The sequence below is a fragment of the Ceratotherium simum genome, chromosome 29 (genome assembly GCF_057802395.1).
Source record: "Ceratotherium simum simum isolate JZ-2026a chromosome 29, ASM5780239v1, whole genome shotgun sequence".
Classification (NCBI taxonomy): Eukaryota; Metazoa; Chordata; class Mammalia; order Perissodactyla; family Rhinocerotidae; genus Ceratotherium; species Ceratotherium simum.
Window position 1 is genome coordinate 24210309 of NC_141928.1, and position 17720 is coordinate 24228028.

The following is a 17720-nucleotide window of genomic DNA, read 5'->3' on the forward strand; positions in this document are numbered from 1 at the left end:
ACTTCTAGTTATATGCCTAAAATAAATGAAAGCAGGGGCTCAGATATTTGTACACCACTGTTAATAGCAATGTTATTAACAACCAAAATGGTGGGGACCGGCCCCGTGGTGTAGTGGTTAAGTTTGCACGCTCCACTTAGGCGGCCCAGGGTTCGCAGGTTCATATCCCGGGCATGCACCTACACACCACTCATCAAGCCATGCTGTGGCGGCATCCCACATACAAACCAGAGGAAGACTGGCACAGATGTTAGCTCAGTGACAATCTTCCTCAAGCAAAAAGAGTAAGATTGGCAACAGATGTTAGCTCAAGGCCAATCTTCCTCACCAAAAAAAAAAAAAAACAAACCAACCAAAATGGTGGAAATAACCTAAATGTCCACTGATACATGAACAGATAAACATAATGTGGTATACACATACAATGGAATATTATTCAGCCTTAAAAAGGAATGAAATTCTGACATACGCTACAACATGAACCTTAAAAACATTATGCTAAGTGAAAAAACCCAGACACAAAAGGACAAATATTGAATGATTCCATTCATATGAGGTACCTAGAATAGTCAAATCCGTAAAGACAGAAAGTAGAAAAGTGTTTACCAGGGATCTGGGGGAGGTAAGAGGAGAATGGGAAGTTACTGGTTTATGAGTAGAGTTTCAGTTTGGGATAAGGGAAAAATTTCAGAGAGGAATAGTGGTGATGATTGCACAACAATTTAATGTCACTAAATTTTACACCCAAAAAGGGTTAAAATGGTCAATTTTAGCTTACACATGTTTTGCCACATTAAAAAAAGAATCCTAAAGTAAATAAAAGTAAATCCATTGACAGGAGAAGCCTTGTCTTTTCCTGTGACCTGAAAGAAATTTCTTCAATAGAAACTCATTAAGAAGACACATTTTTAAAAGCAAGGTCTTCACTTCAAAGTTAAAATGTGTCATAGGGCTGATTTTAATACTCATCAATGTAGACACACGGCATAAAGTTAAATAAACGTTAAAAAAAGCAGTTCTACAGAGTCAAAAGAAGTTTAAAACCTTTTGATGATCTGATGTAATCCAAAAATGAATTTAAGTATTTAGATGACGGGTCAGATTAAATACCCTTTAGGCAACATACCTAAGCAGTTACTGAAACCAAGCTTTGGACAAATATCGTGCAGCAGGGTTTGAGGTTGTCCTCTGTGGCTAATACATGGTATTTAGAAAGTTCGTACTGCATAAAGGACTTGTATGTAAAATAAAAAGAACTAAAACTCAATAACAACCCAATTTTTTAAATGAACAAAACATTTGAATAAACATTTCACCAAAGAAGATATATGAATAGCTAAAGAGCACATGAAAAGATTCTCAACATCATTAGCCATCAGGGAAATGCAAATTAAAACCATAAAGAGATACCACTTCAACCACTAGGATGGCTATAATAAAAAAAAACAGTAACAAGGATTAGTGAGGATGTTCCCTCACCAAGAACCCTCATACACTGCTGCTCAGAATGTAAAATGATGTCGCTTTGGAAAACAATTTGGCCATTTCTTAAAAAGTTAAACAAAAATTTACCATACGACCCAGCAACTCCACCCTGGCAGCTACCTAAGAAAAATGAAAAGATATGTCCACATAAAGACTTGCATGTTAAGGGTCAAAGCAGCATTATTATTATTTTTTTTTTTTTGAGAGAGATCAGCCCTGAGCTAACACCCGTGCTAATCCTCCTCTTTTTGCTGAGGAAGACCAGCTCTGAGCTAACATCTATTGCCAATCCTCCTCCTTTTTTTCTTCCCCAAAGCCCCAGTAGATAGTTGTATGTCATAGTTGCACATTCTTCTAGTTGCTGTATGTGGGACGAGGCCTCGGCATGGCCGGAGAAGCAGTGCGTCGGTGTGCGCCCGGGATCCGAACCCGGGTCTCCAGTAGCAGAACGTGCGCACTTAACTGCTAAGCCACAGGGCTGGCCCCAAAGCAGCATTATTCTTAGCCCAAAACTGTAAACAACCCATATGTCCTTCGACTGGTGAATGGACAAAATACAGTATACCCATACAATGGGATATTGAACAACAAAAAGGAATAAAGTACTAATATGCTACAACATGGATGAACTCAGAAACACCTTAGAGAAAAACTAACAAAAGAACACATATGATTCCATTGATATAAAATGTCCAGAAAAGGCAACTCTACAGACAGAGAGTAGACAGATGAGTGGTTGCCCGGGCAGGGGCAGGAATAGGGATAAACTGTAAATGAACATGAGTGATCCTACTGAGGTGATAAAATGTTCTAAATAACGGTGATGATTGCACAACTCAATGAATTTGCTAAAACTTATTGAACTGTACACTTGAAATGATTTTTACGATATGTAGTTTATATCTCAAGAGAGTTGTTAAAAAAAAAAAAAGTTTATGTTCCAGATTCCCAACTGATATTGGTATAAAACATCCTCTTATGAATTAGGGAATATAACTAGTAAACATCCTGGAACAAGCCTCTTTTCAAGAATTTTTACATATTTAATTTCTATAACTTGTATCTTTTCAAAAGAAACAAACCAAGGTTTACGTCTTTTCAGAAAAAAACTTAAACCAGGGTAAATGGTTCTCATAAGCCATATTCCTTCCATGGCTAAAATTTCCCTGGTTGGTCCATTTAGCAGTAACTGTGCAAATCAATTTATCACACAGCAACATCTGAACTACAGGATTTGGGGGAAGTGAAGGCACAAGGAAGAAATAATAAAAATATTATCCAGAGGTAGCACTGAAAACCTAAACCCATTAAGTCATAGCAGATATTGCTGAGTCTCAGATGAGCATTAAGTATCTTCTCACTTCGATAAGCCCTGAGTCTTCTGGTTTCATTCTCTTTTTATAGGAGCGGCCTCAAATGTCAACTTTAGGAACTTTATACCCTCATTTAGTCAGTGGGGCTCCTCCAGAACCCTATCACCTGAGACCCAAACCTAACGGACTTCGGCTTTTTAGTTCCTTGTTCACAGTTAGAAGTCATTATTCGACTCCACCAATGAAATCTGTAAGGAATAATCCACTAAATTCTGTATACTCGATTCCTTTGAGGTCTAATTTCACAAGAGAAAACTTAACTGAACATTTATTGTGTATCATTTCTACATTCTTTTCCTGAATCTCACTATCAATGCAGCCTCTTGAGAGTTTAGGATACGTCTTCTCCAAATGGTAGGGGATCATACCAAATTCCTACAGCGGGCAAGTCACATTATATAAGCGAGAGAACTTGGCAAGTAGAAGAGTAGATTCCCCATCTAAAGGTAGCCACTGCTACCAAAACCAGCTACTGCGCCATCAAAATATGGGCCAGTGTTGTCAGCCTTTGTATTTTTCAAGACAAGCCTTTTTGTTTTTTTGGGTGAAATCCAGTTTTTAAATGGTGGCAACTAACTCCACACACACAATTACATACATACATACATACACACACACACAAGCACACACACCTTCCTGTGCAGACCAATGAAAACACGTCAAGGGGCCCAATCTTAGCTTGTGACCTTTGTCATACAGAATGTTTACACTCCCACTACAGGAAGCTGTACTTAGTAAAGGCAAAATTTTTAAAAATAGAATTCTATTTTGCAAAAGGCAATCTGTCCAGAATAGCTCTGTTTTCAGCACCCATTTCCTCCCAACCTCCCACAACCCCCAATCTGTTTTCCTAGGACTGTTACTCCCATGGCTCAGGTGCACGCCTTCGAGTTTCTCAATCCCTCAGCCAATGCCCAGAGGAAAAACAGGCTGGGATGCTTTGTCCAATTAAAACTTCCCTGAAGGCAAACTTGTTTGGGCTTCGCTGACTTGTTTCTGTTTATAACATTCTAGTAATTCCGGTGTCAAATATTCCAAAAGCATACTGCATTCTAAGCATTCAGTATCCTAAATGAGTAATTTTCTACTAGAGAAACTTGAAAATTCCAATGAATCAAAAAGGTTTAACTTATTCCCACAGCTTCAGAAAATATCAGAGTTACAAAAAAAAAACAAAACAAAACTCAAAAATCATTAGCCCCACCCCTTCATTCTACCAGTAAAGAAACTAAAATTCAGCAAGGTCAAATGATTTGCCCAAGGTTACAAAGCTAGTGGGTCAGCAAATTGGGACAGAACCTAGGCTATCTGACCCGGGTCAAGCTCTCTTTCTATTACACTACATGGCAGTGGAAGAGGAGGCTAGAAGGGAGGGAAATCTGAAGAAAAGAGGTTATAAGGTGGGTCCCGTGCACCCCTCCCCTGCTTTTTAAATTCACATTTGGCCTTTCAGAATCATTTCTCATCTCATACTACTTTCTTCACTTTCCACATGACTTCATCAACCCTAATGACCATCTACTAAAAGTTGACATCCTTGAAAGAGGGGTCAATGGGAAAAAGTATATTCTTCCTAGCTGCCAACCCATCCAAGTTGCAGCTACTAATTAATGCTGTGGTAGTTTACATCCCAGATTTTTAACAAGGGACCATTTTGACTAAGTTTCCCCCCACCCTACTATCTTCCAAGAATTACTCTCCAGAATGAAATCCCCGATGTCTGATGAGGCCTGAATTACTTTTAAATGTCTTCTCACACTCATTACATTCATATTCCCTCCTTCCAGTATGAATTTTCAGGTGTTCCACAAGGATTGAGCTTCGACTAAAGGTCGCTCCACAATAGTTACATTCATAGGGTTTCTCTCCAGTGTGAATACGATGATGCTCATTAAGAGATGAACTCTGACTGAACGATTTGCCACATTCTTTACATTTATAAGGTTTTACACCAGTATGAATTCTCTGATGACGACTAAGGAGTGAATGGGTAGGGAAGGCTTTCTCACACTGGTTACATTTGTAGGGTTTTTCTCCTGAATGAAGTCTCTGATGATAAATGACAGATGTAAAATGGCTGAAAGTCATCCCACAATCATTACACAAATATGGTTTTTCTCCAGTGTGAATTCTCTGATGTCTGGTAAGGCAAGAATTCTGTCTAAAGGCTTTTCCACACTCACCACATTTATAGGGTTTCTCTCCAGTATGAATTCTCTGATGTTTGGAAAGGGATGAGCTATGACTGAAGGATTTTCCACAGTTATTACATGTGTAGGGTTTCTCTCCAGTATGAATTCGCTGATGTTGAATAAGAGATGAACTGTCACTAAAGGGTCTCCCACAATCTTTACATTTATAGGGTTTTTCTCCAGTATGAACTCTCTGATGTTTAATGAGATGGGCACTCAGGGTGAAAGCTTTTCCACAATCATCACATTTGTAGGGTTTCTCTCCACTATGAGTTCTATGATGTGGTGTGAGTGATGAGCTGTCACTGAAAGCTTTTCCACATTCATTGCACATGTAGGGTTTCTCCCCAGTGTGAATTCTCCTGTGTTTGGTCAGTGAGGCACTGTAGCCAAAGGCTTTTCCACATTTGCTACATTTATGGGTTTTTTCTTCAGTCTCAGTTCCCTCATCTTTATTCAAGGTGGTGTCTTGACATAAATCTTTCCGACATTTTTCACACGTAGAGTGTTTTTTCCTACTAAGGGAGGACCTTTGAATAAAGGCTACCCCACAGTTACTGCACTTCTGGGACTTATCCCCCAAATGAATTTTCTGATGTTTCTGATGTTCAGTAAGAGATGAAGAATGACTTAAGACTTTCCTGACTTCATTACACTTCCGTGGCTTTTCTCCATTGTGTTCTTTGCGGTTCTGAATAAGGTCTGAATGAAAACTGAAGGGCTTCTTGCATTCATTATACCTCCGAGATTTCTTCCTTAAGTAGACTCTCAGATGTTTAATTATGTCTGAAGTTTGCTTGAAACTACTTCCATAGGAGCTCTTTTCTGGGTCAAATTCCTCACCCTTTTTGCCTCTCCCGTGAGTTTTCCTTTGTGTGACTGCTACTTGCGAATATTCCTTACTGCTACGATCCTCCTCTAATCTGCCATAACGTCTCGAGGATTCTCCCATCAAGCCATAATCACCACCCGTTAGGTATCTTTCTATTATTTTATCTAAAGTTGATTCTTCCATAAGAACATCTTGATTTCGAACAGATTCCTTCAATTCACCTCTAGGTTTACACTCTAAAAGAAATAACAAATAGAATATTTCCTGTTTGTAATAAAGAAAGCTGCTGTATTTGGGACTGAAATAGGAATAGAGAAAGTAATGACTATAAGGAAAATGGCTTGGACAGTTCTCAAATACAGTCTTATAAAACAGGGAAGGGAAAGGTGATACAGGGAAACTAGGTAAAACACAGAGGTTAGGAAAAATATTAAGGAAGATGAAAAGTTTGTGTTTCATAGTTAGAAATGCAAGTCCTCACCCTCATTTCAAATTTCTATATTAGGTTCAAACTTATTCTCCCTATATCCAATCTATTCTCTTTCCAAACAATAATAATGATAATGCAGACATTTACTGAATACTTACCAAATGCCAGGTCCCATATCAAGCACTTTACTTGTATTTCACTTAACCTCCACAACAACCCTATGAAGTAGGTCCTATTATTATCCGTTTTATGGATGTGACAACTAGGCACGTAGAAGATCAGTAGCTTGCCCAAGGTCACGTGCTGTAAGTGGCAGAGCCAGATTTTTAACCTAGTTTGATACCAAAGCCCATGCTTTTGATCCCTATACCACACTGCCTCTCCCTAAGGCCGCCACACAGCACAAAGTTTATAGAAAACATTACTCACATCACAGATACACAACATCATCTATACTAGACTTTCAAAGGTCACCACAATCCAGCCCTATCGACCTTATGGATACTCCAATCAGGCATCCATTTACTGCCCCTCTACATTACAGCATTTTCAATCCTATTCTTCCAGTCTGAATACTTCATACTACCTAGAATGCAATCCCATAGCACCTTCACCACTGCAAACGTATAAATTTGACAGGGCCTCGGGTTCAAGTCCCACAGTCTCCACAGAGCTTTCTCCAATACCATATTCTTAGCGTTTATTCTCTTCTTAGAACTTTGAATTCCTTTACTAACCACATCATTCATCTTGGCTCTTAATCATGAGATTACACTGTCACTTTCAGAAAGCTATTTTGTAAACAGGTAACTATAAAATACAAAATCCTATTACCCAGAAGTTTAAAAATCCTATTACCCATTGTTTCAAAATCGTGTATTTTCTTCTAGAAACTTTTCTATATATTTTAGAATAGAAAAATTACACGTAATATGTAGTGTTACTTTTTTCATTCATAATTCTTTCCCATCTCATTGGTAATTCTTCATAAAGATAATTTTAATCAGTCACATAATAAACCATCATATAGATATATCATAATTTAGTTATTCCCTTACTGAATGTTTATCAAACGATTATTTCTTCAGAAGAGTGTCATAAAAATGGAATTACTGAACCAAAAAGTAGAAAAGTTATACCATTATATAATATATGATGAAAAGAAGTACCTGAGTATTCATCTCTGATCAAATCATCTTTCTTTAAATCTTTGCAAATTTGATTCACAATAAATAGTATCATTGCTTTAAATGTATATTTCACTGTCGACCAGTGACTAGGAACGTTTTCTTCATGTTCACATCTATTTAAATTTTAATTTTGTCAGTTACTTTTAATGTTATCAGCTATCTACTCAAGTTCTTTGCCTATTTTTCGAACACACTCAGTGTTCCTTACCGATTTGCATGAGCTTTTTATAAATTATGGCTACTGACTCTGCTTTGTCTGTCAAAAACTTTTTTCTCCAGTCTGTTGTAAATGACTTTTTAAACAAAGTGTTGGGGCTGGCCCGGTGGCGTAGCAGTTAAGGGCTCGTGGTCCGCTGTGGCGGCCTGGGGTTTGCAGGTTCAGATCCTGGGTGCACACCAACGCACCTCGTCCAGCTATGTTGTGGCGCCATCCCATATAAAATAGAGGAAGATGGGCACGGATGTTAGCCCCTGGCCAATCTTCCTCAGCAACAAGGGGAGTACTGGCAACAGATGTTACCTCAAGGCTGGTCTTCCTCACAAAAAAAAATAACCAAGGTGTACATCTAAATGATGCTTTTTTACATAAGTATCTTGTGAGGAAGGGCAAATATTTATACCAAGGCTGCTAGATTTTACTCAAAACAATTTTCGAATCCATTTTTGGAATTACTCTCTCAAATCCTACTTTAACGTAATAAGACAACTGCTGTCCTTTCTTTATGTAACTATACTAGAAACAGCCAACAGGCTGACTAAAATGAATGCTAAGAAGATGGAATAGAGCAAAGTGAATTGTTTTTTCTTTAAAATAAACCAACATATTGATATATAAGTAAATGATTTATTTTTATTTTTTAAAATGTCAATTTATTTATTGTCAAATTTTAAAGGATGAAAAAAAAATGTAATCCCTCAAAGATAACCAGTGTTAACATGAATATTCGCCAGAAATTAAAATTCCATATATATCTATATATTTAGACATATACATGTATGTGTGTATTTTTCTCCTTTTAACAAAAGTGGGATTATACTATATGTGCTGTCCACTGGATGAATTCCTACTTATCCTTCAAGATTCAACTCAAACATTAACTAGGCCCTTGCTCCTATGTTTTCCCACTGCTTCTTATACATGCCATTATTATAGTATACACTCATTACTGACACTTTTTATTTTGGTATCTGTTATCTACAGCATCCATAAAAACGTGCCCCCTCATATCCCCTCCCTCTAGGGCACTTACCTAACACCCCTGCTGCTGCTCTATGACTCCACCATGGCATTCACACCAAGGCCACGTTCCCACAGGCTGCTCCCAGTCAATGACAAAGATAGCGGGGATACTTAGGCAGGCCTGTTTCCGTGAGACATGGGGCTTGGAGAGGCGACTCTGGCTGGAAGACTCTTTTTTGGCCTTGCCAAAACTTTCCTAAAGTGCATGTCAGTCTAAAACTCTTCTTACCCACCCTTCCTCCCTTCTCTCACAAGTGTTAGACTTGCAACATGCTCTGACAGCTCTCTCAGCCTCTTCCAGCTCCCTCTCCATTTTCCTTCACTGGAATTTTCCCCAGTAAGTCTCTGGCACTGGCTAATCATGTCTTGACACCTACTTTTCAGAGGACCCAAATTAACAGTCTCCCCTGTTAAAATGAACATTCCAGGAAGGCAAGGGGTATGTTCTCATCATCTTTCTATTTTAGCATCTAGCCCACCCAACATTTCAAAAGCTCTTCCCAAATGACTTGGTAAGCAACTGTCTAATCTCCTTGTCTACTTTTCACCAACTCACCTGATCTGGAGCCTTTTAAGACTTCTTTTTGCAGCAACCATGGTAGTTCAGCCCACGTTAGCTGGGAAATCAAATCTAATTTGGAAACTGGAAAGCCTGCTCATAGAGAAAAGAATAGTAAATGGCTATTTTTGCATAGAACAAAGACATTCCAACCTTCACACATAGCCTCAGGGAGAGAAGATGCTGTCAAATAGACATCAATACTGAAATGTGAGGAGAAAACTGGGGAAGGTGTGGCCTTGATGACAGAAAAGTGATGCTCCACATTTCCAGTTCAATGAAGCAAAACTCTTTTTGGGGGAAAACGCTGCAGAAAAGTACATTTTCAAGACCCATTTTTAGGATTAGTCATACTACCCCTACATGCCCAGCCAAAACAGTTAATAGCACTTATCTTTTAATAATAGTGGACAAAAAGATATCCAGCCTATATGCCAGAAGAGAAGATGTCTTTACCCACAAACTCTAGGTTCCTACAGTTCTCCAGCAGCACTTCCTTATACAGCTCCTTCTGAAAAGGCTCCAGCTTCCTCCACTCTCCTCTGGAAAAGTTCACAGCCACATCCTTCAATGTCATGGATTCCTAGAACACCAAACACGGTCTTTTTGCATTGGATTATTCCCAAATAGATACTAAGGATTCAGAGACATGGTCAGGATATAAAATAATAGTTTTGATAGTATTCAAGTTTTTAAGAACTCCAAAGCAAGCTACAAAGTAGCTATTATACGACTATCACACGTGATACAGACCAAGATTATGACACAATCCCCTCTTTTTCCATTTAGTCCCTGGTGTGAAATGCTGTACATGGATTCTCTGAAATGTCTAACATTGATCAAGTTCACCTTAACACATTGATTGCTAAGATTAACAGAAAAATATTAAATGAAAGATACAAATTACATTCCCAAACCCAAATTTGCAAAATTAACATGAGCTAACCACAAGCAATAGCTAATCACATTAAGAGTAATATCGGGGCCGGCCCGTGGCTTAGTGGTTAAGTGCACGTGCTCCGCTACTGGCGGCCCGGGTTCGGATGCCGGGCGAGCACCGACACATGGCTTGTCCAGCCATTCCGAGGCCGCCTCCCACGTACAGCAACTAGAAGGATGTGCAACTATGACATACAACTATCTACTGGGGCTTTGGGGAGAAAAAGGGAAAAAAAGGAGGAGGATTGGCAATAGATATTAGCTCAAGGCCGGTCTTCCTCAGTGGGAAAAGAGGAGAATTGGCATGGATGTTAGCTCAGGGCTGATCTTCCTCACAAAAAAAAAAAAAAAAAGAGTAGTATCAGTGACTACATTCCAAATTTTGATTTCCAGTTTGTTATAAGTTGCAATTATTCTGTATCACAATCAAACAGATTCTTGTATTCAATAACATATTCACACTTGCAATTACTCCAAATTACAAACAAGCACAGTGACTCACTAAAATACACTCTCTACATGGGCCGGCCCCACGGCTTAACGGTTAAGTGCCCGCGCTCTGCTACTGGCAGCCCAGGTTCGGATCCCAGGCGCGCATCAACGCACCGCTTCTCCGGCCATGCTGAGGCCACGTCCCACACACAGCAACTAGAAGGATGTGCAACTATGACGTACAACTATCTACTGGGGCTTTGGGGAAAAAAAAGGAAGAGGATTGGCAATAGATGTTAGCTCAGAGCCGGTCATCCTCAGCAAAAAGAGGAGGATTAGCACGGATGTTAGCTCAGGGCTGATCTTCCTCATAAAAAAAATAATAAAATAAAATAAAATACACTCTCTATAGCACCCTCTGCAAGGCATTTTAAGAGGCCGTACAGCAGAGTGGCTATCAGCACTTGTATTTGCTTCCTGTGGGTGCTGTAACAAATTACCATAACTTTGGTGGCTTAAAACCACAGAATTTTATTCTCCCACAGTTCTGGAGGCCAGAAGTCTGAAATCAAGGTGTCGGCAGCGCTGCGCTTCCTTCGGAGGCTCTGAGGGAAAATCTGTTTCTTGCCTCTTCCAGCTTTTCTGGTGGCTGCCAGCATTCCCTAGCGTTCCTTGGCTTGTGCCTTATTGCTCCAATCTTCACGCCGCTTTCTCCTGCTTGTGTGTTCAACCTCCCTCTGTCTCACTCTTATAAAGACACTTGTGATGGCAATTAGGGCCCACCCATATAATCCAGAATAATTTCCTCATTTGAAAATCCTTAACTTATTCACACGTGCAAAGACCTTTCTTCCAAATAAAGTGACATTCACAGGTTCCAGGGATTAGGAAGTGGGCCTATTTCGGGGAGCCGTTATCAGCCTACTCTAGCACTATTATTTACTATTGTGAATAAAATTTTTTCCTAGCTGGTAATTATTGGTATATAGGAAACTTACTGATTTGTAACCAGTTACTTCTCTCAACTAATTGTATGAGCTTCAGTATTCAGATAATTCTTTGAGGTTTTCCAAACAGACAATAATATCTGTTTGGATAATATACATTTGTCTCTTTCATACTAATACCTACCTCTTTTCTTTTTTATCTTACTGCATTGGCTAGAATATTCAGAAAATATTAATAGCAGTAAGGTTAGACATTCTTGTCCTTTTACAGGCATTGTGAGGATTGCTTTTTATTTTCCAACACGATCCAGCTGGAGATGTTTTTTTACCATGTTAAGGAAATGTAATTCTATTTCTACCTAATTTTATCATGAATAATTGTTGAATTTTAGTATATAATTTTTTTGCTTTTATTAGAGTCCAACTTGTGACAAATTCTAGTAACTGAAATAAAATAGCATGTGAAGAATAAGCTCTAAGAATGTAAAGAATGTGAAGAAAAGGAAACTGCCTTAATTATTCTGGTATCTTTATACCTCTCAGTAGGAGCTAAGTTAAGTATTCAGTTACGAATGAAAACCAGTGAAAGGAAGCTTACCCATGACTCAGTATTTGAAGGGACAGAAACTGTTTTATCTTCTTCACGGTTCTCTTCTTGGGAATTAAGAGAATCTTGAGACACTGGATCTACAAAGGAGGGGAAAAAAACAGTCCAGTCTTTCAGATAGATTCCTCAGACTAGAAATTCTTACCTATGGCCCTCTGGAGACAAAGGTCAGAAGAAACAGAAAAACAGCTTTCCCCACTCTTTCAAATACACAGAACAGCCACAGATACAGTTTCCTAGTAAAACCCAAGCTTTCTCCCCTACCCCGGAAAATATCCTTTCAATTCCTAAGCTCAAAAACGGACTTCCTTTATTCTATATACCCACGGTTTTAATTTGCAATAATACTGGTTTTTAAAATATTTATAAGATATACTAAAGTAAAACAGCATATTTGTTTTATGTATTAATTTGTTTTCTCTGCAGTCCCAGCACAGTGCCTCACACGAGTCACTTTACAAACCAAAACACCAAGCTGGTCTCAAGAACTAACTCCATCTCTGGGGTCACCAACAGATTCCCGCAGACAGAAATCAGGAATCTGAAAACATGAACTGAATGCATGAAATACCCTAAGGTGTCAACAGTTCTTCTTCTAACAAGGGAAAAGCGGTTTTTAAAATCATACTTCACTTTCTCATGAAAAGAATTTTAGGCAGCTTATTGACTAGACAATCAATAGAAATTAAGAATCCGAATTATGTAATCAAAGAAAAAAGAGGAATTATTTTAAGGAAACTGTTTACAGAATGCTAGAGCAATCAATTCACGAACTTTATTGCAGGGGCCTCCACACTGAGGCCCTAATTTTGCAGAAGCCCATGTTGCAGCGCCAAACAAGCCAGAGAAGACCCAGGAAACCCAAATTTTAGATACGCCAATTAGCTGTGTGACCACAAATTAAGTCTGTGGATGTAAACGCTATTTCCCCCGCTATCTCAGAACTCTTGGTAGAATACAAACTGTCACACATATATAATGAGAGCCTGATCGTAAATAATGTGCCACAATTATGTGGCATATCTGTAGACTATTAGAGGGATTTTATATAAGTTGAACCACATGCCCTTAAAGGTGAAGTTTATTGATGAAGTCTTTCATCAATATTTTACAATAGTATAACTATGTTGTAATTCAGAGTTTATATTTTATACATATAGTGTATAATAACGTAATTATAAAACTATAAGTCAGCTGTTCCTCCCTTAAGGCTGTGGAACTGCACTATCCAATAGTGTAGTTGCTCACCACATATGACTATTTTAAATTTAAACTTAACTAAAACTTCAATTCCTTATTTGCACTAGCCACATTTCACATGCTTAACCTGAAGGGCAAAAACAGTGCAGAACCCATTTCCATCACAGCCAATACTGGACAGCCCCATTCTAGAAATGTGCTACTGCACAAGCTGGAGCGAGAAGTTGACACCTGGGCTGGATGATACGCTTGTGACTCCAAACATTTTCAGATAATTTCTTTCTCTCCTGTGTTCTAAGGTCCCCTATTGCTCAAGGGTGAAAGGAAAGAAATCACTATTTCTTGAGCATCCACTATGTATTATACTTTATCTTGTTTAATCCTCACCACAAAACTAGAGAAGATGGGATCTCCTTTACATAGACAAAAAATTAAAGTTCTGAGAGGTTACGTAACTTGCCCAAGATCACGCAGTAAAAGGCAGGGCCGATTCAAACACAGTCCCAACTCCAAACTTAAGACTCCTCTTTAGCAATAAATCGCTTTCTTGGGGGGTGTGTACTTTCATACCTTGAGGAGACCTCTCCCACTTCCTCCCTCCATCTATGAATCTCACCTTCCTTTTCTTCAAGCATTTGAGTCAAATCCTCTATTAGGGTCACCACTTCCTCACTACTCTCAGGATGCTGTGACTTTACCCAAATCCTGATCTCCCCAGGCAAAATGGTCAGGAATTGCTCAAACACCAAAAGCTCTAAAATTTGTTCTTTCGTGTGGATGTCTGGTCTCAGCCACTGAATGCAGAGCTCCCAGAGTTGATTCAGGGCTTTCCTGGGTCCAGCCACTTCTGAGTAACAAAACCACCTGAACCTCTGTCTGAAAGACTCTGGGTCAGCAGTGTCTCCTCTTAGGACAGCTTCTGGATTCCCGGGAGTCTCCATTCTTAGGACCTTGTTTTGTTCACTTGAGGCCAGAGTTTGAGGGTCTGGGGAGATGGCTGTCATCACGTTCAAGGGTACTACAGCTTGCAACGTCTGTCACCAGCAGGAAGCCAGTCCCCTTTAGACTCTAGTTGAATATCAGCACAGTCCACCAACAGGCACTACAGACGGCAAAATATCAAGGGTTCCAACGATGCAGTTTATGGCTTTGCAGAAACTGTCAAGAAACATAAGATATTAAATAAGGAAAACAAATTGTTAATCCTAAACACATTGTTCTCGGTTCGGTTCAGATATATATACACAGACACATACATACTCTCAGACGCTTAGAACAGCCCTGTCCAAGTACTATATTAAAAAATTAATTCTCTTTGGAGGTAAAAAGCCAAGGAGTTACTTAAGGGTAATTAAAGGTATCCTCCAAGAAAACAGTTTCTTCAGACTTAATACTCCTCATAAGTAAAATATATCTGAAAAGGCTGTTACAAAAGGATCCAATCACAAACCGATCCAACAACTCCTGCCATCTCTCAGCGAATGGCCCCCCAGCTGAAGGGGGGGGGGTGACCATTCCCCACCAGCTGCTCAACTCAGAAGCCTGATTTCCTATTTGCCTCTGAAATTGCTCACATTATCAATAACAAAGTTCTGGTGGTTTTATTTTTTAAGCACCTCTCCATCCTATCCTACTGAAACTACCTAAGTACAGGCTTCTTCAATCCAGTCTCACACTGCAGCCTAAAGATTCCTTCTATTATGCAAAATATGGTTCTATCACTCTCCAATTGTCTCAAGATAAAATTCAAACCCAGAGGCCATGCATGATGATCTGGAGACTCTGCCCTGATGACCTCATCTCTTGAGCTCTAGCTGCCTCTGATGGACACTGCAGCCATAAAGAGATATCTCCCCATTCCCAGACACTCTCCATCCCCTTCCAGCCCTTGCACTAGAGCCATTCTCTCTCCTGGCAATGCTGCCTTATTTCCCTTTCCTGCCAAACTTGTACGCATTTTCTAGAACCTGACTCCTTTCAATTGTCACCTCCCGTGTGAAGCTTTCTCTGATCTCCAAGTACGCTTCTGCAGGGAGTCTGTCCTGTGTTGCACGCATTTTTTCACTCTTCAAATAACTGAACGTCTACAATGAAGTGGGAACCCAGCACTATGGAGATAGGCATGAACAGGTCAGACAGGGTCCCCAACCTCCCTCACAGAACACCCAGGAAATGATAATACAGCCAGAGATGAGCTACGATGCCCCAAGTTAAATGACACTCTCCTCCTGTTGCAATACCAATAATTACCCACCTCCAAGCACAGAGCCCAGCAAACAGTATGCATGACGTCATTTATTCCTCTGCCAAATATTAGGCGGCTCCCAAGTACCGGGCGCCGTGCTGAGCACCTGGGACTCTGCGGTGACTGAGACACTGGTCTCGGTCTCCCAGGGAGCTTTCAATAGAGGCTCCGCGAAAACGTGACGCAGGCAGAAAAAACTTCTCAAACGAGGGAGAGGGTGGATCTGCCCCACAGGGGACGTTTGGCATCGTCTGAAAACATTTTGGTTACCACAACCGCGGAGGAGGGATGCTACTGGTACCTAGCGGGTAGAGCCAGGGATGCTGCTAAGCATCCTGCAATACACGGGACTGCCCATCTTCCCCCCCGGGACACACAGCAAGGAATTTTCCCGCCCAAAATGTCCAAGTACCGAAGTTTCGAGACCACGGGCGCACGGAAGGGACGGAGGCAAGCTCCGTCATTCAGGAGAGTGCCCACCTCCCACAGAAGCTGCAGCATTGGGAGGGCACAGCCAGGGCAGCCGGCTGCCCTCGGCCCCCAGCCCGCCCCTAGTACACCCTCGAAGCCGGCGACCTGGCCACAGCCCCCAGACTAGGGGCCCGAGACAACCACTACCTGCCGCAGGACACGCAGCCACGACCAACGCCACCGCAATGAGCTTCTAGAAGCTGGTCCTGCAGGAGCTGCGCGCGCAAGCCGGCGGGAGGGGGGGGGTGCCGACACTGCGCCTGCGCAAGGGCGCAGAACTACGATTCCCGGAATGCGCTTGTGCCGCTTTGCGAAAGTCCTGTGCTTTCCATAGGTTCCCACCCTGGCCTGTTGCGCGTGGTCATTGGGAAGCTGCTGGTGGGCTCGGCCGCAGAATTATTGCTGCGCCAGAGGCCTACAGGCCTAGAACCATGTCAGGTTTTCAGACCTGTGATGGTGTGTTTCCTTGGTAACCCCAAACCATCTTCCCCTGCTCCTCTTCCTACGCTTTCTGAAATCCAGGCTGGAAAAACCACCGCAGAGGCCTGTTAGTGACGCGTTCAATGGAAGCCACAATGCTGCAACTTGAATTAAACAAATATTAATTTTATGAACTCCACACCTGCCGCCCTGTCCAAACCACCATCATGTCTCATCTGGATTATTGCAATAGCTTCTTAATTTTACTTTTCTTCTCTTGTCTATTCTTCATACTGCAACCAGAGAGATGCTTTAAAAACGTAGAACAGAATATGTCCTTCCTCTGCTTAAAACCCTGTGAAGGCTTCCCATTTCACTCAGTAAAAAGCCAAATCTTTACAATGGTCTCCAAGGCCCAACGGAATCTGGCCACCCATAACCTCCTTGACCCCCTTCCCACTCCCAGCTCCAGGGACAATGGCCTCCTTGCTGGCTGTCTCCTTCCAACCCGCCTGGCGTTTCTGGCTGACATGCTCCTCCCCTAAGTAGCCGCATGGCTGACTCGCCCACCGTTCATATCTTTTCAATGAAGCTCTCCCACCAGGCTGCTTAAACTGGAACCCTACATTTCCACACTCCTGTTTCCCTCTAATGTATCATATAACTTTCTTATTTATTTATTTACTGCTTATTGTCTGTCTTCTTCACTAGAATATAAATTCCACAAGGATAAGGATTTTTACCTGGTTTGATTCATGAATCTCCAGGCCCTAGAACAGTACCTTGTGCATAGTAAGTGCTCAATAGGTATTTGTTGAATATATGAATGGATTACTGAGGGCATAGCGAAAAGGGCTGAGAAACTCCAGAACTGTTTGGAGGGTTCTAATAACTAGATGACTTTGGAGGGGTGGAGTTGGGAGAGAAAGGCATTCTAGAATGAAGGAACAGGGTGAATCAAGGCCTTGAGGCTTTAAAAGAACAGAGCAAGCTCAACTAAATGAACCCCTGGGTTCATCTCACAGGCACCAAGGCAAGCTGAGGAAACAGGGCTGCCCACAGTGAAGAAGAAACTATCCCAGTCCCAGGTCTGAATTTGTGTGCTTCTCTACCCACCTCCCCTTGGCTGGCTGAAGATGGAGGAGATATCAAAGAGAA

At 40.9% G+C, this 17720-nt stretch overlaps 1 protein-coding gene across 3 annotated transcripts; it reads right to left on the reverse strand.

The window, feature by feature from the left end:
* Positions 1–704: 704 nt before the first annotated feature.
* On the reverse strand, positions 705–16365 carry ZNF483 (zinc finger protein 483). 3 transcript variants are annotated; one of them, XM_014782066.2, is made up of 6 exons: positions 16290–16365; positions 14043–14584; positions 12218–12306; positions 9758–9884; positions 9299–9394; positions 705–6118 (listed from the first exon to the last, which is right to left on the reverse strand). In XM_014782066.2, exons 2-6 carry the CDS (start codon positions 14428–14430, stop codon positions 4551–4553), a joined length of 2268 nt encoding a protein of 755 aa, XP_014637552.1. In that variant the 5' UTR covers positions 14431–14584; positions 16290–16365; the 3' UTR covers positions 705–4550. The 3 variants fall into 3 exon arrangements, with proteins under 3 accessions (XP_014637552.1, XP_087275434.1, XP_087275433.1); XM_087419308.1 differs by lacking the exon at positions 16290–16365 and adding an exon at positions 15681–16186; XM_087419307.1 differs by lacking the exon at positions 16290–16365 and adding an exon at positions 14877–16186.
* Between the last annotated feature and the right edge of the window lie 1355 nt (positions 16366–17720).

Excerpts from the sequence above, each read along its gene's own strand:
- ZNF483 (XM_014782066.2), bottom strand. The coding sequence starts at position 14,430 with ATGACAGCCATCTCCCCAGACCCTCAAACTCTGGCCTCAAGTGAACAA. Across the intron at positions 12,307-14,042 it reads AATGCTTGAAGAAAAGGAAG|ATCCAGTGTCTCAAGATTCT; the intron begins GTGAGATTCATA and ends CCTCCTTTGTAG. Across the intron at positions 9,885-12,217 it reads CTTCAAATACTGAGTCATGG|GAATCCATGACATTGAAGGA; the intron begins GTAAGCTTCCTT and ends TTGGTGTTCTAG.